This window comes from Drosophila elegans, unplaced genomic scaffold (assembly GCF_018152505.1).
Source record: "Drosophila elegans isolate 14027-0461.03 unplaced genomic scaffold, ASM1815250v1 contig_208, whole genome shotgun sequence".
Classification (NCBI taxonomy): domain Eukaryota; kingdom Metazoa; phylum Arthropoda; class Insecta; order Diptera; family Drosophilidae; genus Drosophila; species Drosophila elegans.
In genome coordinates this window covers 17259565-17286418 of record NW_024545578.1, presented here as the reverse complement: position 1 = coordinate 17286418, position 26854 = coordinate 17259565, and the positions used below count along the sequence as shown (strand labels likewise).

Below are 26854 nucleotides of genomic sequence, written 5' to 3'. Positions count from 1 at the left end.
CTATTTGACATTTATTTACAAACTAATCAACTTTAATTCGACATAAATAATCGGTTATTTGTTTATATAATTTACAAAAAGAGACATACATATCCTACTCACAGTGTTCTATAAGTTCTTGGCTCAGGCGTGGAGGACCGGGAGATTACCGACAAAATAGTTACAAAGATTGGGGCAGTAAGCGTGGGGTACACCATTTACTCGAATAATATCAAGACAACAACACAAAATGTTACTTTAGCATAGATCTAAAGATGTATATATAAATATGTTTATATTTAGGGTGACTCGATTTGCAGGAAAGGAACACAAATGAAGGAACCTCCGAAAGCGAAGGAATCATTATAAAATTTGGAGAAACTATAGGTAAACTGTTAGGTTTGACCCTTTATCCATTTCAAAGAAAAAAAATCCAGGCTTTTTTCATGCAAACCAATGAAGTAGGTATGAAGAATTTAATATTTCGGTTCCCACGTGCATTTTTTTTTTTAAATATCAGGCAAGGGTCAAATGTTATCATTGACATACAAATTGCAATTTCTGGCAAACAAATCGAACCACCCTGGATATCATATAAGTGTGGATTTTGGCTTGACTACGAGTAGTAACACGGCTGACGATTGCCTCTGCCTGAGTCAACTGTGGCTAGGGAGGTTGTGATGGTGGTGGTGGTGGAGTTTCCGCCGTAGTTGCTTCCCAGGTAGAAGCTCACGAACAAGATGCCGCACAGCAGCGACAGCGAAAGGACGACGCGCACCAGCTTCCTTGCGAAGGCGATGAGTCCTAGCAGATGGCCGCCGGCAGCCACGCCGCCCAGCTGCCCGTCGTCGCCGATGCCTTGACAGCTGCGACACAGCTGCAGATGCGTCTGGATCAGGGCCTCCAGGCACTCGCCATCGAACTGGTCCATGTCTTCGGCGCAGTCCAGACCCAATTCCATCAGATCGAACGCACTGGCGCAGTTACCCAGCTCAGGGCAGTCGCAATCGTGGTCTTCATTATTGTGGCTGTTGCGAGCGGCATCGTTCAGCTCCTGCCTGGTCAGATTACACGGTGAAAGTAAATATTATTTGCGCTTGGCGCACGAATACGCCGTCGCCTTGGGGCAGGTGGACGAGTGGTGGCCCATCTGCTGGTACATCAGGAATCCGAAGCCGGCAAAGAGCAGCATAAGCAGCGCCAGCGTCACATATTGCAGGTTCTGGGTAAATGCCAACTGGCGCTCCATCACCGAGGCCGGATCGTTCCCCTGTTTTCCATAGAATTTCAATATATTAATATATAAATTTACAGAATTTCAAGGCCATTTGGCCACTTACAATCGAGGATTTCTTGCCATCTACACTGGCCTTGCTGGCCTTGTTCGGACAATCCGGTGGCGCTTTCGGAGCATCGAAGCGGCAGACCAACCGGTGCTGCTCCACGTCCACCGCCGATGGGGATTTGTTCCGCCAGAGATCGGTCACATCGGAGCCACAGCATTCACTGCTCGGAGCCACCATGGCCATGACCAGGAACTTGTCCTTGCTCTCGGCACTGAGCTGGTGCTCCGACTTGAGCCATATGTTAATGGAGGCCTCCTGGTTTGGCTGGATTATTCCGCAGCGGGGTCGCACTCTGAACTTCTCCGGCGATGTGGTTTGGATCTGAAATGGTAAACGAGTTGTATCTTCAGTGTACGCTATGTGGCAACAGTATTAAAGACTCACCTTGTAGGTCACAGCCGACTTGGCAATCGACTTGAGGTTCAGCGTGGCCTCCGCATTCTTCGAGTTAAAGTTGACAAACTCCTTGGGATCTATTTGCAGCATGGCTAATCAAGAAAAGCAATATAAAGGTCCCCCGCTTGTTAGTTGTTAATAATAGGGACGTTTTTGAATATTTGTAATTTGGGTGGGGACCAGAAAATTTTGATTTAACAGAATTAAGAACTAAAATAAGGCTAGTTGCTGCTACGATATATATTTGTGACATTATGGGCATTGATAGAAAGTCGAAATTTCACAGTTAAGTCTTGGTACGAAATACGCGACTACAAATTATATGAAATATTTGTATATTTTTTAGTGTATTGAAATTCTCGATAGAAACTTTGGGCTTAGAGTTTCAAGGGATAGAAAAGGAACATAGTAGGGGATGGTTTCTTACCCTCGGATGGAGTGTGCATCTCGTTGATGTTGGACTCCTTGAGCACCAGGGGAGCGGTATTGGCAAAGGTGACCTGTCGGTTAAAAAGAAATCGTTCAAATGGCTGTCTTTTATGGTGAGTAGGATGGTTTGGCGCCGCCCCCTTATTCAGCCCCTGCGAACGTGCTTTTATGTGTCATTTTCACAAGGGCCGCCCTACTATTCTGGGCACCCTTGAGCTGGCATTATTGGCGAGGGTTCCAGTTCCACTTGTGCTGGAGGTCGTTTGGTGAATTGGATTGATTTGGTTTTCAGCCGGATGTGGGGAAAGTATGTGCGGGTCTTGTATACCTCATAATCTCATATGCATTGGAATTACGAGTTTCATCTGGGCTGTTTTATCCACCCTTATCATCACTGACCTCCGGATGCAATCTCAAACTCACGTAATAATAACGCTCTGACTCAGACATCGGTCACTTTCGCCAGTTCCCTCACAGAGTTTTCTTGACCCAAGTTCAACGACATATAGCTAAAGCCGGGCATTCAGACTTGGAGATTATTGCAATTAGTTCGCAACCACCAAAATAAACCACAGCTGGCAACCCCTAAAGCGGTGGATTGTCCAAATTTGCCTTACGGGATTCTCAAAACGCGTTAGCACATTCAATCTTTTTAACTGTTATCGTTGAGTTAAAATCGGTAAGTATTTTAATTTAAAATTTCAAGCCGAGCTTAAAGATTGCAAAAGTTTTCTAGTAACGAGATTTTTCTAAAAAATTTAAAAGAATTACATTTGCGGTCAAAATTATGGTTTTTTGGCTTATGTAAGTGGCAATTAAAAATAGTTTGGAAACGAGTTTTGAAAAAATTTGTATATTTTCGTGAAGCAAATGCTATAAACTTAATAGGTCAACTATAAAAATTATTAACAGGTATAAATTTCCTTGAAAGACCAATTTTGTTTATTGGTAAGTATTATGATATATTAAAAGAAAAGTTGTCCTACGCCTTAGTGGTATGTTTCCTTGCACAAAACACTGTCGCACTATTATTATTTTGACCGCAGTTGTATATTCATTTCTAATGGCAAACGCACATTTTAAACTGTTGTCGTTGTTGTTTTTAAATTAATAAAATTTTTTTATAGATTATCTGATTATATTACCAAACCAACATTTTATATTTTTTATAACACTGCGTTGAAATTGGTTTATTTTTTAAATTACATTTTGCAATTTAATATTAAAATCGTTAAGCTGGGATTAATGGGTGAAACAACAGAAACATCCAACGGGTCGAAAATTAAATAATGCATTCTCTTGAATTTAAACTGAACAAACAGCAGTTGTCTTTCTAAGCAAAGGCAATATACACAAGGTGAAAAAATCGTCTTGAGTAGCAAGTCAATTCGATCCGTTTCGGGTTTGTTGTGCTTTTGTTTGGTCTTTCCACGTAACGCACACATGATCACCATGGTAGACAGTCAACTTTCTGTATAATTAACCGGATAAAGTCTGCCTTGCCAGTAAATACTTGGAATTTTCGAAGGTTTATAAATGATTTATTGATTCTAAAAGGACTGACACAGATTTCTCAAGCACAATTCGATGAGTATGAACACTTAGCGAGAGGTCACCGTACACAAAACACGTACGCACACACCTTCATTTTTGGTGAAGAATGAATATCAATTGGTACAAGAACAATGCAGCTTTCGCCGCAGCTTCTCCTTTGTCTATCAGTTTATTTGTTAATAACAATTAAATATTGCAAATGCCCAAGACGACTAGCACAAGTTGGGAACAAACACGAAACGAACGTAAAATGAGGTTGCTTGTGAGGTTTTGTGACTAGTTCGCGTTGAATTCTCTCAGTTTTGCTAACAGAAATGTTAAAAATAAAGCACACCCAAAAAGCTCAGAGCTTTCGGTCGTAGCATTTGGTTCTCGTTCTCTCCGCCTTTCTCTCAGCTCTCTCTCTCGCTTTCTCTCTCGATCAGCTTCGCCCGGCTGTTGTTGTTGCTACTTCCGTCTGACGTAAAATGAACTGAAACTGTAAATGAAAGAATGAAAGTGCCGTTGCAATGAGAGAGTGCATTAAACGATGACGTCGTGTGGGTGTACGTGTGGGTGTGCCGTTGTGTGGGTTGGTGGTTGAGTGGGTGTGAGCAAGACACTGGATAATATTCGCTCTGGGAATCATTTACACATACGATACACACATAAAAAATGCTTTAATCCCTGTGGCAATGTGCGCGTTCCACTTTTTTCGGGTCAATGCTTCAGGGCCTCGAGCTGACCGCTAACCACTGACCCCAGCCAGAAACCGAAAGTTTAGCAATATGTCAAATAAAGGACTATAAATAGCTGCTGTAATATTCAGCCAACCGACTGCTGCGGGTAAAACGAGCAGCTACACTAAGACAAATAATAATATTTACAACAGCCGTAAATTAAATTGAAAATAATCGATGCATCAATAATAATACACCAATTTTCACCTTAAATGTTGATAAGGCTCATACATATGTACCCTAGGGTGGCTTAAAAAAAAAATCACAACTTATGATATTTTAAATTTTGGATTTTAATTTGCAATTGATGCACTCCAAAAATTACTCATACGTCACGTATTAATTTATTAAAATAAGTATACGTATTATTAATCAAATAGAACCGTAGTTACAAAATATGTAAATGCACAGACTAGTGCTATCAAAGCCAGTTTAAAAAGTTTTAAAAAATGATAAACAAAATTAAAACAGAAAAAAACAAGTCGAAATTAGTCAGTTGATATATGTTAAATTTCTTATATAATAATTATATTCTGTGCTTCAATCAAAACTTCTCTTAAACATTTCCTCCTAATGGTTGTAAGGGACCGGATTTCGAATTAAGGTTTTAAGCTACATTTCTGAAGTCTTTATTGAAGTGTTTTGGATCGCAGCACTTAATGTTTTTGAAAGCAGGTGAATTCAACCACAATTAAGGAAACTTTTAGTTTTTAAACCAGCCAAATCCTTTCCCTAAAAAAAAAACCTACAACAAGGCTGTAGTCCCATGTTCGACATCGCCAAGACCTGCTCAGTATTCCTAATCCTACCTAAAAGCTTGAAATAAATTAGTATTCCCCAGTGTACTGGGACAAAACCTCGTTTAGGTTAGCTTAGTGGTCAGTTGGGGACAGGCGCAACTCGCGCAGGACACGCAAACAGCGCACCCTAAATCAATACGCGTCCCAAGTCTGTGAATCAATTATGGAAAGAGCGCTTTAAGGTGGCTCGCGTGCGGTTTCGGAAAAAGCAATTAGGCGACCGAGGGACCGACTTCTTCCGGGTGCAGCCATGTCAAATGAAACACACCCCACCACCGGATACTGCTCGAGATTAAGTCTGTTGTTGTGGGTGTCCTGCTACTACATAGTATCTCCAACCCAAACCAGTATCTTACCTTCTTGTCCGCGAACTGCTCATCATCACCGGCATTGGCGGCCACCGGCTTGGCGGACTGTTTGGCCCCCGGCACAAAGCTAAATTCGTAGTTATCCTCGCCACCCCAGCTGGCCAGGCTTTTGTCCTTGGTTATATACTGGCCGATGTCCTTTTTCGATATCATTTTCAAAATCTCAACTGCTTTCGGTGGCAGCAGGGCCTTGATGACCTTAAAGGCAGCTAAAGGGAAGGTAGAGATAAGTCACGGTCACGGTTAATGTTATGGTTGAATGTGATTAGTTAGAGCAACAAATCGATTTCATATCAAGTAAATAATGACGGAATCAAGATGAAAGAAAAATCTTTAAACTACTCTAGAGCTGAGAACGATTATCTGCTAGTAGTAATTCATATTGAAAGAAAAATATTATTCTTGATATTAGATTAATTTATTCCATGCAGTACCTACCATTTAGCACCCAGGCCAGTTCGAACACCAAAATGTAATTCAGGGAATTAGGATAGTACTGCTTGAATGTCTCGACAATCCGCTTAACGAAATCCAAGTCCATGGAGGCCAATCCAGTGCCCGCCATGTCAAAGAATATGGTCAGCTTTGTCAAATGCTGCTCCCGCTGGGTTCTCTCCACCCAGTACACTACGATGCGGATCAGGTCATCCAGATTCTTGGATTTACTATGAAGCTTAACGCGGAATACCAACAGGGGCGTGGCATCGATATCAGTGCTGTGCACAAATACTGATCCCTCCTTTAGATATTCCTGGTTCAACTGGCTCTCGTCGAGATCATTGGCACCATATGATTGGCGCCAGGCACACGTCTGCCACAAATTATTAAATGCCGTATCCATGTCAAGATCATACATTTCCAGGAATCGCTGTAGCCAAAGATTTTCGTTGCGAATGCGATCAAGATCCACTGGATGGAAGGGTACTAACAGCGGATCAGGCCATGTAAAGTAATAAAAAGATTTTTACAGTCTTATCGATGGTTACTCGAACGCTTTTGTGCTTAAGAAAATATTTTGACTAGATAATAAGTTTCAGATATGATATATATTTGCTTTGGGTTACAATATACTGTTCCCACGAACTGTTATTTCTTATTAATGTGCTTTTGATGTTTCACATTCATGAATATTTAATCAACTTTTACATACGACGTGCCAGAATCAAAGTTTATAAAAACAAGAAAGAAAGCAAACTTCGGCAAGCCGAAGTTCATATACCCTTGCAGCTATCGCAAGAATTAAATATTTTTGAAAACATTAAAATTATGATTTACTTGCGTATATGTTTAAAAACATTGAAGCTATGACGATTTGCAGCTTAATTATTTGATTGTTCTTTTATATATTTTTATTATTTGTATGGGAGCTATATGATATAGTCGTCCGATTTTGATGAAATTTAAACCATAATTCTGAAATATTTAACCATTGCAGTATGTCGAAGAACTAAACAAAAATTTAAAAAACAGCAAAGTTACAATTTTTTTTTCAATTATTTTTCCGATTGTTCCTATGGGAGCTATATGCTATAGTCGTCCGATTTTGATGAAATTTTAACCATAATTCTGAAATATTTAACCATTGCTTTATGTCGAAGAACAAAACAAAAAATTAAAAAACAGCAAAGTTATAATTTTTTTTCAATTATTTTTCCGATTGTTCCTATGGGAGCTATATGCTATAGTCGTCCGATCCGGCTCGTTCCGACTTATATACTACCTGCAATAGAAAGACAACTTTTGGGAAAGTTTCATGCAGATAGCTTTAAAACTGAGAGACTAGTTTGCATATAAACGGACGGACAGACGGACAGACTGACAGACGGACAGACGGACAGACGGACAGACGGACGGACAGACGGACATGGCTAGATCGACTCTACTAGTGATGCTGATCAAGAATATATATACTTTATAGGGTCGGAAACGTCTCCTTCACTGCGTTGCAAACTTCTGACTGAAATTATAATACCCTCTGCAAGGGTATAAAGATAAGGAGCGAGTTGATAACAGCATAGGGCACAAGTGTTGGTTAAAGGTGTGTACTGTTTTTTAGAAGAAGCTTGGAAACTAAATGTTGGACTTTCAAAACACCACAAGTCTAAAAGTAAACATTAAGAAAATTTGCACTTATCAGTATTGAGGTAACTCTTCAATCAATGAGAGCTATTTTAAAATATTCTACTAGGTTGCGTTAAACTTTGGCCCCAGCCACTTAACCTTCTGCCCATGATAGGCAGTTATACGGAAGTCCATATACTATATGCCTTAACTATTTCTATATATAGTTCCTCAGGTAGCTATAGCTTAGGTCTCAAGTTCAGAGCTTTCGTTTAAGTGCACTTCAGGCAGACTAATCGATGCACTAGGCAGGGCTGTTTAATTTATTCATTGACTAAATGGCAAATTTGCACTACAAATAAGCCAAACCGAATGTATAATATAAACAAACTATTAACAGAACACTGCTATATCTCAACTTATTATCGAATAAAACACAAATGACCATAAACTGAAGCACAGCTAACGAACGTTGCACTTTGGATCCGACGGGTGTTTTGGATTATCTCACCTGCGGGCGGTGATGAGGCATATTTGCTGTTAAACCTTTCGCGCAGCTCCTCGATTTGCCCGGGGGTCGTCTCCTTGACCTTGATGCCCATGCCGCCGGCTAGTTAACACACTCGTTCACAACCAAAATCGTGGACAGACTAAACATTAAGATTTAATTCCGATCGAAGGGGGCAATTTGGTATGCCAATCGCTTCGCTTTTAATCTGAAATCCACTTTCACTGCGATTAGATTGGGCCCACAAATAAAGTGCTCAACTTGGAACACAGGTGAAGGTACAACAGCGAGCTATCCAAGTGCGTTCCACGAGCGTGCGCGGCTAACTGAATGAGCTACTAACGGTGTCGACAGCGGCTATCCACGCTGGGGATATAGGTATATCGCCACGATCGTTGGCAGTCGGTTGGCGTACGGATCGAATGTGGAGCACCTGGTTCTCCGCGGTACTATAATGGGCCTCCCAAAAGGGCAACCCACAACCCACCCACCCCCGTACTGCTGCAATGGAACGTGATCGCGTGGGAGGTATACCACCTGCATTACAATTACCTCCAAACGCTTGAGCGAAAACATTGTACTACTGAAAGCTTTTGAAGCTTTTCGCTGGAGTGATTAAACAAACGGCGAATTCCGGGCAATAAATATCGTACTATTTACACTATCATACAAAGTTTAAGGCATTTTTAGGCAAATTTATAAACGTATTCGTCATTGCCACCCCAGATCTTCAGGCAGTTGTCCTTGTCCACATACTGATCGATGTCCTTTTTGGTCGTCACTTTCAGAATCTTCAGAGCTTCGGCGGGCAGGAAGGTCTTGACAATTTTGAAGGCAGCTAAGGACAGAAAACAAACCAAATATAATATTGATACAAATAAAAACATCAAAAAAACATACCATTCAAGAGGAAAGGCAAGTCATGCACCAGAATGTAGTTGGGCACATAGGGGTATTTGGTCTCGAACACGCCGATAATACTCTTGATGAAGTCCAGATCCAAGTTGCTCAGACCGGAGTCAGTCATGTCCATGAAAAGGGTCATCTTATCCAGGTTGCTCTCGCGCTGCAATCGCTCAACCCAGAAGACCAGGATGCGCATCAGATCCTCCTGACTCCGACTCTTCGAGTGCTTGTTGATGGTGAGGATCAGCAGGGGTTTTCCGTCCCTGTCCTTGTTGTGGACAAAGATGGAGCCATCGTTGAGGTACTCCTGATTTAAGTTCCCCTCGTTGATGTCGTACACTCCAAAGCTCTTACGCCAGGCGAGATTGTCCCACAATCTGGTGATCGTTTTCTCCACATCAAAGTCATATACCTGCAGCAGTTTGGTGATCCATAGGTCACTGTCGTTAATGCGCTTCAGATCGTTGGGATGGAAGGGTTCTATTTTGGTAATATACATGTTAGATTGATTAGATCTGATTACTTTTACCTATTTGGCTTACCTGCTGGTGGCTCCTTCTCCAGTTTCTGGAGAATGCTAGTCTTGACTTGGCTAATCTGCTCGGCAGTGGGTTCCTGATCTGAGGGCATATTGCTGCTTGGGTGTACGCGCACCAACTGAAATGTCGCCTGCGGTGGAGTCTAAATTTATACCAATAGATTTTCCTTATCTACCCCTTAACTGTTAGGAGTTCTGGGGAGGAAGTATGAAGTATTCTTAATCTGCGAGCGGGATGACTGGCCAGTGAGCGGACTACTCAACGACTGACAGCCAGCTCTGGCCCCAAACGTCAGCCGTTTCGCTCGCCGGGAGCGTTTTATTTGTTCTCCAATTGTGCTCTGCTTTCCAGACGATCATGTAAATGACTCAATGCGGGTGGCGGTCGGGCGGTGGCAACCGCACTGCCGCCCCTTCTTCAATCAATAATAAAAAAAAAGACAAACACATTACCCGCAGACCAGTCCGGGGGGGGGCAATCAAAGAGGGCCCAGGCAATTGCGATAAGCGGAATAAGCTCGGGAACTGGTAATGTTTATGGTTTGTGCAGGCGACTCTTTGGGAACTTGCTTTTTATTGCTCTAGCTGTGCTTTTTTTCCATATATGACGTATCCACTAGTTCTGTATACACATCTTAACTGGGGGGCTGGGGAAATTCTCTGTGGTTTTCCTTGATTCGATATAGTAAGCTTAGTCTACTGTGCTCATTTATTCCCTTCAAATGCCAGTCGATGATTGCGGTAGCCGTAATTGATATCAAATCGTAGGGCTTTGCTTTTATTACAGTAATTTCTTTTATTTTCTTAACAAGGGAAATTTATCAATTAGTTTTATGTAGCAAATATATATACAAGTGCAAAAATAGTCCATACATATATTAATCTTATCAACCTATGAACTGAATTTGTTTCTTTGCTTTTTTTATAACCCAGATATAGGGATGAAATGTGTTCGTTGCAATAATTGCAGTAATTAAGTTTTTATTGTCATCATTAGATGCTGACACTCTCCTGATTTTTGAACTATTGTGCTTTAAAAATAGTAATGAACTTTAAACTCTTGTGTGAGCAAATTGTTAATTTACTTTTTCAAATTTAGTTCCATGTGAATGTATGTATGATATATATAAATTGCTATCAGCAATCCGATTTAAATTTGTATGTATGTATATATTGTTATCAGCAATCCGAATTAAATTTGTTTTACTGCTTGTTTTTATTACCCAGATAGAGAGTTTAAAGGTCTTCTATTATTATTTTTAAACGAATGCCAAGCAGTTGCTTATATACTTTTTTTAATGGCGTTATTAATAACTTGAAATACGACATGGTAGTTATATTGCTAAACAGCTGCTGGTTAAATGTTTATACCCGTTACTCGAGTAAAAGGGTATGTTGTATTCTGTGAACAGTATGTAACAGGTAGAAGAAGGTGTTTATAGTATATGTATGCCTTCTTGAGAACATTTTCCTACCGATGGCGCCACCTAATCCCATATATTTACCGGGGGTATATTTCTTATGAAATTGATTGGCTAACTGACGGGTATCAAATAGCCGGGACACTCGACTATATCGTTTCTTCTTGTTATATTTCATATTATGAGTCAGACTAAAGAAACAATGCGTTTTGGTAATAATGCATTTGATTTACAACGCAAACTTTTGGAATTTTAATTAGTTTGCAAAATGTATGAATTAGATAATTTAATCAAATAAAATCAATTTTTGAACTCAATATGTGTTGCGCTTTTGTTATTGTTGACATTGAACACGAATGAGAGGAACGGAACGAGCGGACAAAAACAAAACCGAAGCCATTTACATACATATCGAAAGCTCGAAGCCCCGTGCATCCGCAGCCCCCGCCATTTGGACCATCCGACATCGACAGCGACGTCCAAGAACTTTTCTGGCCCAGTTGTGATGTTTACGTGAAAACGTGCGTTCGAAGCGACCACGTCCTCGCCGTTCAGCCGGATGCGGATGCAGTGCAGCCAGTTGTGAGATCCCCAAAGTCCCCGAGATGAAGTTCGCCGAACACCTGACGGCCCACATAACGCCGGAATGGCGAAAGCAGTACATTAACTATGAGGTGAGTGCCGCAAATCGACGGATCCGAGGTGCGGAAAAATCTGTATCCGTGTAGATACACGGACGAGTGTGCTTTTCCCGCTGTCATTTTACCAGCTGTGACGTCATGTCCCCAACAGCTGATTTTTGGCCCAACTGTCAAATGGTGGAGCTTTCAACGCGCATGCGCCTTAAATAGCGGCATTATGTGTTTTGCTCTTCTCGGACGTAAACAAATCGAAAGGGGATGGGAAGACGGGGCAAGGAAAGTGGAACATAAACGATGGCCAAGATGAGCGGGGGTTGTATGAAAACAGTCAGGTACAAAAGTAAAGTTCACATTGGTATAATTTAAATATTTTATAAAAAATTCACAACCGATATAAGAAATGTGGCATGGCAATAACATTTGGCTACAAAACTACAATTTAAAGAGATAGTTTAAAGTAAGGTATTTCCGTAAATAATAGGTTTTTGGCAATAATATTAATTATTAATTAATGTTCTTTTATATTTTAGGAGATGAAAGCCATGCTTTATGCGGCCATCGAACAATCGCCATCCGCTGAGCTCGTGGAGCGCGAGATGGTGACCCGCTACTTTGCCAAATTCGATGAGGAGTTCTTTCACTACTGCGACAAGGAGCTGGCCAAGATCAACACATTCTACTCGGAGAAGATGGCCGAGGCGACTCGCAAATACGGCAGTCTGCGCAGCGAATTGACCGAGGCCCTGGAGATGGGCCATCCGAAGAAACAACCGGCGTGGAAGAGGCGAACGCCGCTGGGCAAGAAGAATGTGCCGGCGCGCAAGATACAGGATCTCAAGTTGGCATTTAGTGAATTCTATCTGGGGCTGATACTGCTCCAGAACTACCAGAACCTCAACTTCACGGGTTTCCGTAAGATACTTAAGAAACATGACAAGCTGCTGAGCGTCGATTATGGTGCACGTTGGCGCACGGATCACGTGGAGGCGGCGCACTTCTACACCAACAAGGACATCGATCGGCTGATCCAGGAAACGGAGCAGGCCGTTACGCAGGACATCGAGGGCGGTGATCGACAGAGGGCGATGAAGCGGTTGCGGGTGCCGCCGTTGGGCGAGCAGCAGAGCCCATGGACCACCTTCAAGGTGGGCCTCTTCTCCGGCGCCTTTGTGGTCCTCTTCATAACGGTTGTGATTGCGGCCATGTTCTACGGCTTTGGGGAGAACTGGCGGGCGGGAATGAGGATGTTCCGTGCGCCATTCCTCATCATCGAATGCCTGTTCCTCTGGGGCGTCAACGTCTACGGCTGGAGATCATCGGGTGTGAATCACGTCCTTATCTTCGAGTTGGATCCGCGCAATCACCTGTCCGAACAGAACATCATGGAGGTGGCTTCAGTCTTTGGCGTCATCTGGGCCATCTGTGTGCTGAGCTACATTTTTTGCGATCCACTGGGCATTCCGCAGTACGCAGCTCCACTGTGCCTCTACACACTGATGGCCGCCTTCTTGCTCAATCCCACAAAGACTTTCCATCATGAGGCCCGATACTGGGCCTTGAGAGTACTGATTCGAGTGGTCATGGCGCCGTTCTGCTTCGTTAACTTTGCCGATTTCTGGCTGGCCGATCAGCTGAACAGCATGGTACCGGCATTCCTGGACATACCCTTCCTCATTTGCTTCTTTGGTCGGAGTCCCACATGGCACAAGGCTGGAAAAGGTAAGTGAGGCAGGATTTATTGTGAAATAAAATTAAACTATCTATGGAGTTGCACATAGACATTATTTTCACCTTTTAGTTCCTATGTCATGTTTAATCCATTTATTCATAACGCATCAAAATTTCAAATGATACTACAATTTTTGATACAGAATTTAAGGCCTTAAATGTTATAGTTTTGGATTTTTATTTGACTATAAACTTAGTTTGCCAATTTATGCTATTACTGGCTGGACTTTTTGTTATTCTTCTTGACCTTTATTAACATTCTTTGTTATTATTCTGAAAAAGCTCCATTTCCCACCCCAGTTAATGTTGCTTTTAAGTTGGCATACATAATAGAAAATGAATTTAAATTATCAATTCATTTCCGGGAATCGGCAACATGAATGATTTATTTATGCAGTCCACAGTGGTTAATTTACCGCCTTTGTCTATTTCCATACCAGCTGCCAGCCATTGTGTGGAGTATGTGACCCTTCTGCATCCCATTGTTGCCATTCTGCCCGCCTACTTTCGGTTCGCTCAGTGCATCCGCAGATACCGGGACACAAAGGAGTCATTTCCGCATCTGGTCAACGCAGCGAAGTATGCAACATCCTTCTTTGTGGTGATATTTGCACACAAATATCACACCACTACGGGTAAGTGGATTCATTATGCGGGCGTGAGTTCATTAGGGCAGACCAACGTCACCGCAAGAATCAAGTATATATACATTATGCGTGCTGTTTACGGTCCGGTGCCAATTAGTGCCGTCTTCATGGCCGAAAATACATGTAGATTGTGTTTTGGCAGGACGGCACGTGCACCTTATCCTACTCACTCTGTGGCCGTCTGATTTACAGATACCTATCCGCTGTCCAAGGAGAATCCCTGGTTCTACTGCTGGATTACGGCGGCCATCTTCTCCTCCTGCTACGCCTACACATGGGACATCAAAATGGACTGGGGATTGTTCGACTCGAAGGCGGGCGACAATCGATTCTTGCGTGAGGAAATCGTTTATTCATCGACGGTGAGTATTGGGATGGGTATTGTTTTTAGGTGAAGAGAGTGGGTGCACCCCCACAAATAATGGCCACGATAAATATTTGGCCAAACGGCACGTAAAACAATCTTTCAAAGCGTTCATTATCCCTCTCCTTCGCTCGACTTCTGCTGCTTTCTCGGTCCGCAGTGGTTCTACTACTTTGGCATAATTGAGGATTTAATATTGCGCTTCAGCTGGACCCTGTCCATGAGTCTAATTGAGGCTGGCTACATCGAAGGCGACGTAATGATGACCATTCTCAGTCCCCTGGAGGTTTTCCGACGTTTTATTTGGAATTATTTCCGACTGGAGAACGAACATCTGAACAACGTGGGCAAGTTCAGAGCGGTGAGGGATATTTCGGTGGCTCCTATGGATTGCTCAGATCAGGTGAGTTTTGCTAACAGCAACATAGCACAAAAAAATCATGTACACATTACGTTACAAATTAGATACAATACAGTATAGTTAATCACGGTTTCCTTCATTGTCCTACCTAAATAAACTGTGGTACCGTGATTTACAACAAATCGAATTTATAAACCAAAGTTTTTAGCTTGTTATTTGAAACCTATTTTTTATTTGAAAAATTCAAATGTTGCTTATTTTTCTAATAATAATGTATTTTAGAGTAACAAAAATCATGTTGTTCTCTTTTTGCTTTAAGGCAATGTAAACAATTTAAATTTAAAGGAAGACTGTGTAATATCGACCACATTTTTTTGTCATCGATGGCGAGTGTTGATGCAAAACGCTTATTGCCCTTTTGTGGCACCAACGGAGATAAAAAAAAATATATTTTTGACATCTTTTAATACAAATTTTTAAATAAATTGGTTCAAACGATGTGCTACTAAATGAAAATTTAATTGATAGCCTGACACTATCCGTATCTTTATAAGTTTCCCATTTTGCAACATATTTATATCAATTACATATTATATCAATATTTATATCAATTCTTACGAAAAAAAAAAACCATTTTCTTACCTCACACCCTAATTTTTCTAAACTTCAGACCACTATACTACGAATGATGGATGAAACGGATGGCGTCTTAAATCGAAGGCGTGGAAAAGCCGCTGGCGGCAAATCCACAACAAAGAAGAACAAACAGGAGCACCGTCTGCTCCTCCAGGGTGAATCCATCGAGGACCTTTGCTCTTAGTTGTTTGTTTATGCGGATACCCAACAAACCTCTCTCTGTGTGCACAAATTTTAAGTTTATGCTAATAAAGCACTGCAGCTGCATTCTCCAACAAGGATTAAATGATCACATTTGTTTAGATTGTGGCATCTGTGAGCAAGAAAGTTCGAGGTTTTTCGATGCCATTTAATACTGTATGTGGGTGGAGAATGCGATAACGATTGATGATGAACAGAAGTTCAATTTGCGTGACAGTTTAACAATAAACTTTGGGAAACAGTCTGCTTTATATGGGTCTGGCCTGATGGGTGCCTAAAAATACATTTGCCGAACCATGTTGTCCGCCTGATTGTTGAGGTTGTCATAGCAAATTTGCGTAAACGCTAGCATATGTAATTATTGCTGACATGCCAAGGTATGCATGACGTTTTGATCATGCGTAAAAGCATAAACATGGATGACCACCGATTAGCAAGAAACTGTCAGTTTATTTGTTCGTTGTCAGCTTCTTTTTTTGGAAATTAATTGGATGGTTTCTTTTTTGCATAACATGTATTCAAGAACTTCCATTGGAGGCTGCTGTTGACAAACAAATTTAATATATTTCAACGTGATATACCGCAGGGAGTTGAGTTTCGCTCACAGCTGCTGTATATTGATTGATTGGTGGGTTTTTGTCAGGATTCGTCGTTATTGTATTATTTAATACAATTTTGAAATATATTTGCTTCCTGCTGACTTTTTTCATTTTAAAATTCTTTCATTTTTATTGATTCATAATCGCGGTTAATACACAAAGTGTTTGCATTTGTGTGCTCTTTCAACTTTAGCTTTACCAATAAAATGTTTGGTCATCGTATTAGCAAATAGCGATAAAAATGGTTGTCGAATTTAATATGTGCTCAATTTGATAAAGTAAGCGGGCAGTTTACCAAGTTTTGGCAAAAGAAAGTTTGTTTGTTTAAGAAACTTTTTGTGTTTCTGGTAGTGAAAAAGTTTTGTAGTTCTAGGAAAAACGCCATTGTTTTTTTAATAAATATTCTTTACCGTTTTTATGCCATATTGCGGTTGATTATTTTAATTTTGCATTTTAACAGTTGATAAAATCTGGGTTTTTTGGTAATGCAGTTGATGTTAAAAAAGCGAATAGAAAATAGTTGACAAATAAATCGGAAAATGAACTTGAAAGTGAAACATCTGGCAATCAATATGGCTTGCAAGCTTTGTGCTTATGTAAGGTAAATACCTTTTTAGGGTTTTCCTCGTTTCTACTTTTGGCACATGCCTTCTGAGTGCTCTGTATAAAAGCGGATTATATCACGGTTTTCAGTCTTTAAGAACACAGTTGCTTATTTGTATGAAGCCAAGGTTCAATTTGAAGTGCAGCTCATTCATTTTTATATTTTTAGAATTTTTCGTCTTTCGGGAACCATTTTTATGTGATTCCGTTGCCGGGCAAGCATTCCGGTAGTAAAGCATTGGCCATTAGGAATCATCATCATGGCTCTCAGATAGGAATTCCCTTTTAGCTATTCCCGGGCTGGCGACTGTCACATTGATGCGAATCTCCTACGGGCGAGTGCTCAATTTTGAAGCCTTGCGATAAGTGGACCCTTTTTGGGCGTGTTTTTATAATCCCGAGGATGTAAGTCGTTGTGTGGGTGTGAGGCCATATTTAGCGACATTTAATTTGGAAGCCCTCGAGATAAACCCATTGATAACGTTTTTTTGGGTATTTTATTTTACCTTGCGGTTATAGCTCTTAAGCTGATGAAAATGTAAAATGTGCTTGTGTTCTGGGAAATAATAAAACTGTTCATGTTTTCTTTTTTTTTCAGGCCTACACCTTGGCGACAATCGGCTGCGCTTACTTTATCTGTTGATCACAATTTTTTCCCATCTTTCATTCGTCTTTTTTTTCGGTTCGGTTCCCTTACCGCTGTCAAAGCAGATTTTCTTTGTTTTGTCAGAGGGACCACCAAAAACTGATGGCGAACACATGCTGTGTACACAGAACAATGCAAGCAATCTTTCGCATGAATAAGCCACCGTGCGTATACGTATCGTTGTGTTCACGTTTTCGGCATGGTTTGCATTTGGCAACGTTGAAGTTCCTGATTGCAATTGTTTTGTTTAGCTTACTGAAGTTTACTTATTGCGTATACGCCATGTCCACCGTTTGCAAATGCTATTAGCACCCCGTGTTAGTTTTAGTTGGTCCTGTTCACAAACATCTGCGCTTGGGGCTGATAAATGAATAAACATTCGGTGACAACGACTGAATGAATTTCCACAAAGCAGCAATATAATCGAGATATGCAAATGTTCGAGGATTAAGTGATTGAAAGGCCTGAGCTGGTTGTGTGGTATGTGTGAAATTATTAAGCGAGCGCAAATTCAAGTTTACCCGAACATATCGATCTCCATATTCTAATATAAATTTCATAAATAAATGTTGCCAATCAAACGTAGTTAAAATGCAATCGTTGCTGAAAATAATTCTAATAAAGCCCTGAAATAGAATGCTTTGATTGCTGACGCGTGTGCAGACATCAGGCTCATTAAAACAAAAACAACACCTGTGTGACTTAAATTGCAGGCCATTAGACCACGTTGCGTATACTTTATTTACCTGTGGGTAAATACAGCAACCTCCGTTTGGAAGTGAACAAACTTTGCTCTACATTTTCCACTGTACCTCTCAGTGTCAAAAACAGCCCTTATTTTTAAACGGAACATTGATTAAACAAATGTTTACATCGAAAGTTAATTAATTAATTTAAAGCAGCTGACAATGGTCCCTGACAACCGCGACAGACAGGAAGAGGTCGGAAATTGCCACTCAATATGCTAATCGAAAGCCGCGCGAGTTTTAATTAACCATGAAAAGTATTTTTTCTTGGCGAAAGTGCGTGCCCTTCAATTTCGGGTTGCCGAATTTAATGTCAGCAAATGTATGCATAACCCCAAAAGGGGGGCATAAATCTTATTTGCCAGTGCCATTCCGGTCCATCTGAGTGGGATGTGCTGAGTTATTCGATGTGGAAGCGAAGCCAACGGCCTTTAGTCCCATTCGTTTGCCCGTCATTGATTGATGGCCGTAGTGCTTGCAGAGGAAAAAGCTATTTATAATATGTTTATTATTTATATTGCATGCTAATGCCAATCTATATAAACACACATATACACGCGCTCATTGGTCCGCTTGTTTGCTTGTGAAATTTGATTGAAACTAATGGACGCGGACGCCAAATGGCATCCGCAAATGTCACCCAATGGACACGTAAAAACCATTCAAATATGAGGCATAATTTAGGTCACATTTTCGAGCTTCTAATGCGGCGGAATGGAGTTAATAAGGATAAGAAATTTCCTTTCAACGGGTTTCATAACCAGTTTCAAATCCTTAAAGCGCATTGCAATAAGCTTATTTCTTATGCTCACGCTCCATGAAAATTTAATTTGGAAGCATATCAATTGTCAACCGTGCTTAAGCTCAAGCACTTTGAGTCGCTTTATCATTTATAGAAATTTTCCCACCAAGAGGACACTTTATTCCATCCTTCTTCACTTTTCCATGACGAAGTTTTGAGAACCCATCTGTTGTTGGCCAAAAATGTCAAGCGTCATTCGCGACGTCAGCCAGAGTTTTGATAGCGAATTTAAGTGCAAACCTTCTGCCGACAAAATAAACATGGTGGACAACTAAAATAATATTGCATCTATTCTAATGAAAGATCAACAAATAAAAGTGTTTGTACCCCGTTAAAGTTTTTCTTTCTTGAGAAAAAAAAATGTTATTTGTATTACAGCATTTAGTTCGGTGCGAAATGGTTTGGAAATGTTATTAAATTATTTTAAATTCACTTTATATGTAATTAGCCGTTTAGCAATATTTTTTGTAATTTACACCGTTTAGGCTAATCAAATTAAAACTATTTAATGTCATGGTAATTGGATTGCCCAGAATTTTGCAAACTTTAACTCGGCTTTACTCATCCTCCTCAAAATTTGCTTATTTATTGCTGAAATATTAATCGCTTTACACCCGACTTCTCTTTTCGGATTTATTTACCCGCGAATCGTTGTCGTGGCAACTATTTCAGCTGTGGTCTGTCTTGTACCCTCTAAAGAAAGAGGGTATGTTGGGTCTGTAAAGTAAGGCAAGCTTTTGTTTCGCAGAAATTAATTTTAGTTTATCTCGGTTATTTTTGCTTATATTTATTGGTCAACGTTTTCATTACCAGTGAATTCGAAAAGGGTATTCGCGCTGTCCAACAACCAAATATTTTATTACTGCTTTATTGGTTTGTATATCTTTTATACAGAACGTGGGTGTATTGCCAATTAAAAAGATCACGAAATGCTTAAAGGGTAAGTAAATAAATTCCATTTGGTAAAGTCTTCCAGAGTATTGTGAAAGGTACAAAATTTAATTCAAGAAATGAAAACAGTAATACTTTATTTGCAAAAAACAGCTTGTCTTGTTGTGAGAAAGACCTCAAGTCTTTTGTATGCTTATAATGTACCGGCTGAAAAAAGGTCAGATGTTTGCTTTTGTTTCGAAGTACGCGGTTTTTACTTTGAAGCAGCTCATAAAAAAGAGGCTCAATTAAAAAAGGCTTAAGGTTTCCGGAAAAACCCTCCTGTAGTCTTAATGCCTACAGCGTTCACATATGCCGCATCTGCCTAATTTCCAATGAATCTCCCTATATTTTAACACTGAACTGTCACCCAAGCCCACAGCTTTTTTGGGGTAAGAAGATTGATGTCTGGGCCTCGTTCCACATTATTTACTAGCACGATTTATTGCTGACAAACGGTTTTTCGCTAATGCGAAAGCTCAGCCGACTTATGTCCTAATTATTTTGGCTTCAATGCGTGTCGGTTGAAATATTTTTCAAATCCCCCAATGACGGAAGACGACTTTAGTCACTGGCAACCAAAATGCGGCTTTAATACCCCAAAGCTGTTTTTACTTTACACTTTGCAGAATTCTCTTTCTAAACAAGCCATTTATAAGCCCCCAAATGACCATTTAGAGCTGGTCATATTCAACAGTAAATATGCCTTCTCGAGGATTACGAATTTTAGGTTTCAAATTAAGTTTTCCTCGCTTTGGCCAAAGGAATTTTAATCCCAAATTGTTTTCTTCATTTAATATTCATTAAGATGCTTACATCTTTTATGGCATCTCTCTGGAGCGTAAATTAGCTTCATTTGAATGCTAATTTTCTAATTGAATGTATATAGACACCGAACCATGAGAAAGTTTGATGTGCTTTAAGAGAGCACACGCACATAAATCTACATAAATTTCCTGCCAAATCGACCCTTTTCCCGGCCACGCTGCGTATACGCAATAAAGCAAGTGACAAACTGGCTGCCGCTCTCGTCAAGCGTCGAGTTGCCCCAAAGATTCTGTTTACTTTCTGCCTTTTAAAAATACAACAGCACACATATAACCTCACCCAGTTGTCATAAGCTATAAATCAAGTGAAAGTCCAGAACGTCTGCTGGAGGCAGGAAAAGTCCTTGGTCCTTAAATCTGTCAATATGTTTCGTGAGTTGCAGGAGAAGTAATCAGAAGGCTTTAAAATTTAACATTTGATTGAAGTCAAGATGCTCCATCTCCTGACTTTGACGCCCACTAGTTTCCGATTTCCATTGTGGTGAAAATCGATGCCTTGATGCATGCTCCAAAAAGTTTGACATCCATTGTTACACTTCCGTTTCCTGTTAATCTGCAACCATGGGGGGTTGTCGAAAGTTAAGCAACTTTACGATTTTTCGGTCCCATTAAAGATGCATGTGTGTACATTTCCCTCCAAGTTCGATGGAGACCACTGAGTCCAGCGGTTTGACTGGCAAGTCAAAGTGTCCAAAGTTGCGGCTGCTGAGAGGGACAGGAATTTCATTTGATTTCACTTATACTTTAATTGAATTTTCACTTAAGCAGTCAAGACGCTTGGCAAATATTGCCACTGCCGCCGCACTCAAGCGCTAATGGAAAACTCATTATCCTGGAATCAGGAGTCAGGGTGAGCAGCCATCTTCGCAATTAGAGAGAAAGCGTGCGCGTTTCTGGCTCGTGTAAGTTAGCTTATTGTCAGTTGTGTGTATACGACTAGGATCTAGGATTCTGGTGAAGCAGTATTTCCCTTAAGTGCCCCACAATGGCCACTTTAATGAGCCAAACAGCGAGCCAACTGCAGACTGTTGATAAGGTAAAACCGAAAGTAATAACACGTACTTGCAACTCGAGTGCATTTTTCTTTCTCTTTGAAATAGCCATAATTTCCATGAATGCAACGAGTTGAAATAATAAAGGGAAATAAATTAAATATAAAATAATTAAATGCAAATAAAATATTTGGAATTTCACAAACTTTTTACATGAGTAATTCCATTCAAGCATTGCAAGACTTCTAAATCAATTTCACGCTGGTATAAAATCCTTTTATCGAAGCCCGAAAAAGTCTGCCAGGCCAGCCATTTATTACTGCAGATCGCAGAGTATTTGTCGAAAAATTAAAGACCAGCAAAAAATATTTTTAAATTGATTGAGCAGCATTTAAACTCTTAAACTTATATTTGTGCAGGAATTTCTTGGGTAATTCGATATTTATCTAGCAGACTCTTCACCACTTAAGAATCCATTAGATTAGGTTTTTTTAGCATTCTAACTTTGACCAGTCTGCTGATATATTTGGCTTGTGTTTTTAAGGGCATCACAGTGAAATGTGCGGAATGTCGTTGCCTGTGGCAATGTCAATATTTGAGCGACTTTTCACAAATGTAATAACAGTGGCAGTTTTGCTGAGTCTTAATGTGGGAGTTTCCATAGGTTTCATGGCCATGTGCGCATACCTATTGACCATGTCCACTCGACTCTTGTAAAGCCAAAATTTTTGAAGAATAAAATTTGTTGTGCGTTTAAAATGACAAGAGAAAATTTCATAAGAGGGTAGATATTTTATTTTTATTTAATCGTTTTAAACCTTAAAAAGCTACAATTTATTTAGATGAGTATTTCTCCGTGTCACAGTTGCAGTGACACCGGCATCATCAGCCGCATCGCAGCATTTTTACAGTCAGGAAGTTGGACAACAGTTTGCGGATTGTGTGGCTTCTCCAGCAGCGACTCTTTGTCATCGACAGCTGGCGGGCAGGAAGTCCAGCTCAGTCGCTAAACCATATATGCATTTCAAGGTAGCGATTCGGTGTAATTTGTCCCTGCAACTTCACCAGGGGGCTTAATTAAGAGTGCCAATTTAGCCTCGTGATTAAGTGTCTTTTAATGAAGCTTCTATTCTGGTCTGATGACGTACGTAGTCCTTTGCCAGCAGTTGTATCGAATTGCAGTGGATACAAGTTATGTTTGTCTTTCAGGGGATTTTTAACTAGGGCTTTAAATACCATTAGCCAGCCACTAAAACCATTTAACCCTACTCGGGTCAACTCTTCATTTTCTAAAACCTAATTAAGTCCCTTTTTTCCCTCAACACCTTGTTGTTTTAGGGTTTGTTGACCTGCGGCTGTCTGCTCGGGCCAAACTTCAGCATTTGAATAATTATTTCAAATGACAGGAGGTCATCTGCTGAGTGGTTCAGTAGTTTGGCTTTGCAAAGCACTCGAGCTTAAACGGAGCTCACATCCTGTGCGCATTGTAAAGCACCGTAGTTTCCTCAAGGATTATAGAAGAACTTCAACATCTCGAACTCTTCGGAGTCTTAAGGGGGTATTATGATCTACACCAAGATAAAATTCATGGTAAGTCCAAATATTTTTTTTTTAAATAAATATTTTTGCTTCTGATTTAGCCCCGAGGGGTGTTGTGTTGTGTTACACTTTCATTATTATTTTAAAGTATGCAAATACTTAGTTTTAGATTTAAACAAAATTTAAATCTAAAATTTTCGTGTTATTACGTTTTTAGGACTCCACGTCACAGTGTCTTCGAATATAATTCGAATTTAAAAAAGAAAAGTAGCCAAAAAACATTAAGATTTCATGTGCCAAGGGAATGGTTTGTATTACTGAAGTTTGACTGCACTTTGCAATTGAGTAGCCAACGTAAAGCAATCTTTTTGTTGTTAGTTTTGTTAGGGGACCCAATACCCATTTAGAAATTCCTGGAACCTTTATTACGTCGCTCCGTTTATATGAAGCAGGTATGCACATTGTATTTTGCACATACATACATGAAATGCGTAAGTCTGTAGCTGTAAAAGAGGCATATTGCCAAAGACTCGTGTGCCTCTTGGGAATCGTATATCTTTTTATTCTGTCATTTCTAATCAAATGAATTTGTAAAAATATCAGCATTTTTCCTAAAACTTCTGGGATTGGGGACAAGTACGTAACGTTGACTTAGTGACGAGTTGAACTTGCGTCACTACAATGAGCTGGGCTGCAAGCCAAAGTAATAATTGGTATTAGGGCCAGTTGCTCTCCATTTGTCGGATCCGATGGTTGGTCTAGATGGTTTTTAGTTAATTGAAAATGCCTTGCCTCTGAGCCGTACACTAATGTCCTTACCTGTCCGGGACTGCTGCTCCTCCTCCTCGGTGATGGTGGAGAAGTTGGTGAGACGCTGCGAGGTGATGAGCGGACTGGCAGCACCGAGGATTCGTCGCCGCTTCCCGGTTGCGGTTCCGGGCTCCAGCTGTTGCTGCAGATAATGTTGCTGCTGCTGCTGCTGTGCCTGCTGCAGTTGCTGCTGCGATTTGGTTAGCTTCTCGACGGCTGTGAAGACCACAATAGGCTTGGGTTGGGCGGAGGCACACGGTGTTCAAGGGGGGAGGGCAGGTAAGCATACATGGGGGTTTCACAACACATTCACCGAATACCTACCGATGCCGAGGAGGACGCCTGTTGCAGCTCCGCTCGTTGCGAGCGGAACATTTGGTACTGCGAGATGACGCACAGCAGACAGTAGAGCTGGAAATGCAAGTGAAGGGATGGGTCAGCAAGCTATCAAAAGCGCCATCTGCTACACTTAACCCTTAACCCTCAACAAAAAACATAAAATAGCTATTTTAAAAAAGGGTTTGGTTTTTAGTAGGACCAAATGATAACATAAGTGCTTAAGTATTTAGCTAATAATATATTAAACATAATTCTGATAATAAAGATCACAAAATGTTATAACACACATGTCAGCGTTCATAAATGTTCATAAAAAATACAACAATTAAAGCTACTGGTTAAAGAAAACAGCATGCTGCGGCATTGAACATACATAATACCAATAAATTACAAATTAAGTAAATAATTGTCAATTAATTTTATTATTAGAACTGCTTTTTTTGCAGCATTTTAAACTCACGTTGAGGCACAGTAGGAAGAAGTCCATGGTGAAGATGAAACCGACAATCGGGTCAAAATTTACGCGGCGGGAGAGGGCCAAATAAACCAGGTGGAAGCACTCGATGAGCATGTCGCCCAGCATGAAGCAAATCCAGGGTAGCATTAGCTGTCGCTTGTTCTGCAATTTCACCCGGGATTGATGTTGAGGTTGCGCTGGTAACTGAGGTGGACAAAGCACGCCCCAATACACTCACCTGCTGGAGACCCAATATCAGCAGAACCGACGACAGAACCATCAGCATCGAGCAAAAGAGTAACAAAACGTTGAATATCACAGTCACTGCAAAGGGCATAAATCACACGTAATTGAGCCTCTCTCGAAGAACAAAAACTAGGGTCGGCTGGAGTGTCCTCCCGACCACTCCAGTATCCTTCAGCCTCACCTACAGTCACATCACCCTTCTCCAGCAAACTCTCGCCCGTCGGATGAGCGCGATTCCCCAGCAGGAATTCCTGCTCCCCGAGCAGGTAGAACAAAAACATCAGCGTCGAGAAGCCAAAGTAAACCTGCATGAGAAATATTGTGCAAAACATTTAAGGAACGGAATCCCAACAAAATCCCTTTCAAGTGACATTTGAGTGCCGTAATTGCTCAAGCAGCATGAAACTCGACTTTGTAATATGTTTGCATAGGTGTTTTGTTAACTTTGGTTGTTAATCATTCTAATTTAGGTCGTTTGGCAGCTATCAAATAAGAAAATGTTATTCCACAAGTCCAAGAATTTTAGTATGAGACACACAGTTAATGTGTCACATTACTCTTGCAATTCATTAGTTAACACAAGGTTAAAAGTGCTTTATTAACTATATAAACTAGAAACAAACTAATTGGTGCTAGGAGTTAATATCTATTAATTTGTTTCTATTTACTTTGTATGTCTGAAAGTTTAAAGCGTACTTCATTTCTCATTTTTGACCAAATAAAATATACTTAGATTGCATCTAACTAATGCTTGTGTGAAATTAACATAGTGCCATAAAATTCTTTGCTAAAGTCAACTTTTCTGAATTAATTGCGAAGAGTAGCTTTTTTGCACCGACATTTAGTGACGTTGGTGCTCAACTGGGTAATAAAAAGTAAGTTTTGACTTAAACAGTTCCGAGCCAAATAACTTTTTATAACTGTTATCCGTTTGACTGAAAAGTTCAGTGGGAATTTTGATATATTCCCTTTGGTTCCGGCCACATCTTATCTTCAGGAATTATTCATATGAGGAGCAACCCACCAATGTGTAGATGGCGCAGGCAAAGCTGCCACTCCGCACGTCCTTCCAGAAGCAACAAGACTCCAGGATGGCCATCTTTCAGTCCCTCACGCCTCGCAGATGAACATTCCAAGCACTCTGACACAAAAAAGGGATTTCCTTCGGGGGGAACGGCAGCCGCCACTTTCACTTGACTTTCTACACTTTCGCCCGCGGGAATGCCACCCTATCTCGCTTCCCGCCAAACGGTTAATTTGCCTGCTTTAGTTGTTTTTCTTTGCCAAAGTTTTTATTTGGCACTCCGCAGATAAATATCTAGGATATTTTGTGGCTGCTGGCGGGACACTGACACATAATTCCATACACAAGACGGCGCAGATTTATGACACTGATTTATGTGGCATGACCGGGCATATTTATGCGGCCCGAAGTGTGGGATCTCGGCACGTGAGACTCCGAGAGGAAGCGCTGTCGTTGAAAGACGCATCGGGACTGGCTTAGTGGTCCTTCGAAGGATACCACATTGGTTTCCACTTCGAAAGGTTCGCACTCGTTTTATGAATGAAAGTTCGAAAGTGGTCGTGGGGCAAGGGATTCTGGGGCTCACGCATGCGCCTCATCGACAAGCAACAGCAACAGGCGGTTCTGGACTCATTGCATTCTGGCTGCGGCTTACCGAATTTTCATGCAATTAGCCACAAACTGTGCTAGC

General features: G+C 40.7%; 4 protein-coding genes across 8 annotated transcripts; 1 reads left to right on the top strand and 3 right to left on the bottom strand.

Annotated features, from left to right (window-relative positions):
- Positions 1-10: 10 nt before the first annotated feature.
- On the bottom strand, positions 11-8512 carry LOC108142590 (motile sperm domain-containing protein 2). 4 transcript variants are annotated; one of them, XM_041708497.1, is made up of 7 exons: positions 8164-8491; positions 6030-6515; positions 5580-5800; positions 2149-2221; positions 1710-1813; positions 1320-1646; positions 11-1249 (listed from the first exon to the last, which is right to left on the bottom strand). In XM_041708497.1, the coding sequence occupies exons 1-7, from the start codon at positions 8252-8254 to the stop codon at positions 1067-1069; spliced, it is 1485 nt and encodes a 494-aa protein (XP_041564431.1). In that variant the 5' UTR covers positions 8255-8491; the 3' UTR covers positions 11-1066. The 4 variants fall into 4 exon arrangements, with proteins under 4 accessions (XP_041564431.1, XP_017122045.1, XP_017122044.1 ...); XM_017266556.2 differs by lacking the exons at positions 5580-5800; positions 6030-6515; positions 8164-8491 and adding an exon at positions 3793-4057; XM_017266555.2 differs by lacking the exons at positions 5580-5800; positions 6030-6515; positions 8164-8491 and adding an exon at positions 2574-2709.
- A 279-nt stretch (positions 8513-8791) lies between these two features.
- LOC108147529 (motile sperm domain-containing protein 2) lies at positions 8792-9883 on the bottom strand. Its single transcript, XM_017274113.2, has 3 exons — positions 9609-9883; positions 9061-9546; positions 8792-8998 (listed from the first exon to the last, which is right to left on the bottom strand). The coding sequence occupies exons 1-3, from the start codon at positions 9694-9696 to the stop codon at positions 8847-8849; spliced, it is 726 nt and encodes a 241-aa protein (XP_017129602.1). The 5' UTR covers positions 9697-9883; the 3' UTR covers positions 8792-8846.
- A 1096-nt stretch (positions 9884-10979) lies between these two features.
- LOC108147528 (xenotropic and polytropic retrovirus receptor 1) lies at positions 10980-15688 on the top strand. The gene is made up of 6 exons (XM_017274112.2): positions 10980-11699; positions 12197-13385; positions 13835-14029; positions 14234-14403; positions 14566-14808; positions 15437-15688. Exons 1-6 carry the CDS (start codon positions 11631-11633, stop codon positions 15584-15586), a joined length of 2016 nt encoding a protein of 671 aa, XP_017129601.1. The 5' UTR covers positions 10980-11630; the 3' UTR covers positions 15587-15688.
- Positions 15689-23812: 8124 nt separating this feature from the next.
- On the bottom strand, positions 23813-26615 carry LOC108147407. Of its 2 annotated transcripts, XM_017273844.2 has the most exons (7): positions 26164-26615; positions 25321-25444; positions 25132-25217; positions 24897-25055; positions 24422-24508; positions 24107-24332; positions 23813-24045 (listed from the first exon to the last, which is right to left on the bottom strand). In XM_017273844.2, the coding sequence occupies exons 1-7, from the start codon at positions 26236-26238 to the stop codon at positions 23939-23941; spliced, it is 864 nt and encodes a 287-aa protein (XP_017129333.1). In that variant the 5' UTR covers positions 26239-26615; the 3' UTR covers positions 23813-23938. The 2 variants fall into 2 exon arrangements, with proteins under 2 accessions (XP_017129333.1, XP_017129335.1); XM_017273846.1 differs by lacking the exon at positions 23813-24045 and having other exon boundaries at positions 24195-24313.
- Between the last annotated feature and the right edge of the window lie 239 nt (positions 26616-26854).

Bases quoted from the DNA above. Each gene is read 5' to 3' on its own strand.
- LOC108142590 (XM_041708497.1), bottom strand. From the start codon at position 8,254: ATGGGCATCAAGGTCAAGGAGACGACCCCCGGGCAAATCGAGGAGCTG. The intron at 6,516-8,163 runs GTGAGATAATCC...ATCCGCTGTTAG, and splicing joins TGCCTCATCACCGCCCGCAG to TACCCTTCCATCCAGTGGAT. The intron at 2,222-5,579 runs GTAAGATACTGG...TTTAACCGACAG, and splicing joins AGCAGTTCGCGGACAAGAAG to GTCACCTTTGCCAATACCGC.
- LOC108147529 (XM_017274113.2), bottom strand. From the start codon at position 9,696: ATGCCCTCAGATCAGGAACCCACTGCCGAGCAGATTAGCCAAGTCAAG. The intron at 9,547-9,608 runs GTAAGCCAAATA...TTACCAAAATAG, and splicing joins GGAGAAGGAGCCACCAGCAG to AACCCTTCCATCCCAACGAT. The intron at 8,999-9,060 runs GTATGTTTTTTT...TTCTGTCCTTAG, and splicing joins CTTGCCTTTCCTCTTGAATG to CTGCCTTCAAAATTGTCAAG.
- LOC108147528 (XM_017274112.2), top strand. From the start codon at position 11,631: ATGAAGTTCGCCGAACACCTGACGGCCCACATAACGCCGGAATGGCGA. The intron at 14,030-14,233 runs GTAAGTGGATTC...TCTGATTTACAG, and splicing joins CAAATATCACACCACTACGG to ATACCTATCCGCTGTCCAAG. The intron at 14,404-14,565 runs GTGAGTATTGGG...CTCGGTCCGCAG, and splicing joins AAATCGTTTATTCATCGACG to TGGTTCTACTACTTTGGCAT.
- LOC108147407 (XM_017273844.2), bottom strand. From the start codon at position 26,238: ATGGCCATCCTGGAGTCTTGTTGCTTCTGGAAGGACGTGCGGAGTGGC. The intron at 25,445-26,163 runs GTGGGTTGCTCC...TTTCTCATGCAG, and splicing joins CCTGCGCCATCTACACATTG to GTTTACTTTGGCTTCTCGAC. The intron at 24,333-24,421 runs GTAGGTATTCGG...GCCCAACCCAAG, and splicing joins AGGCGTCCTCCTCGGCATCG to CCTATTGTGGTCTTCACAGC.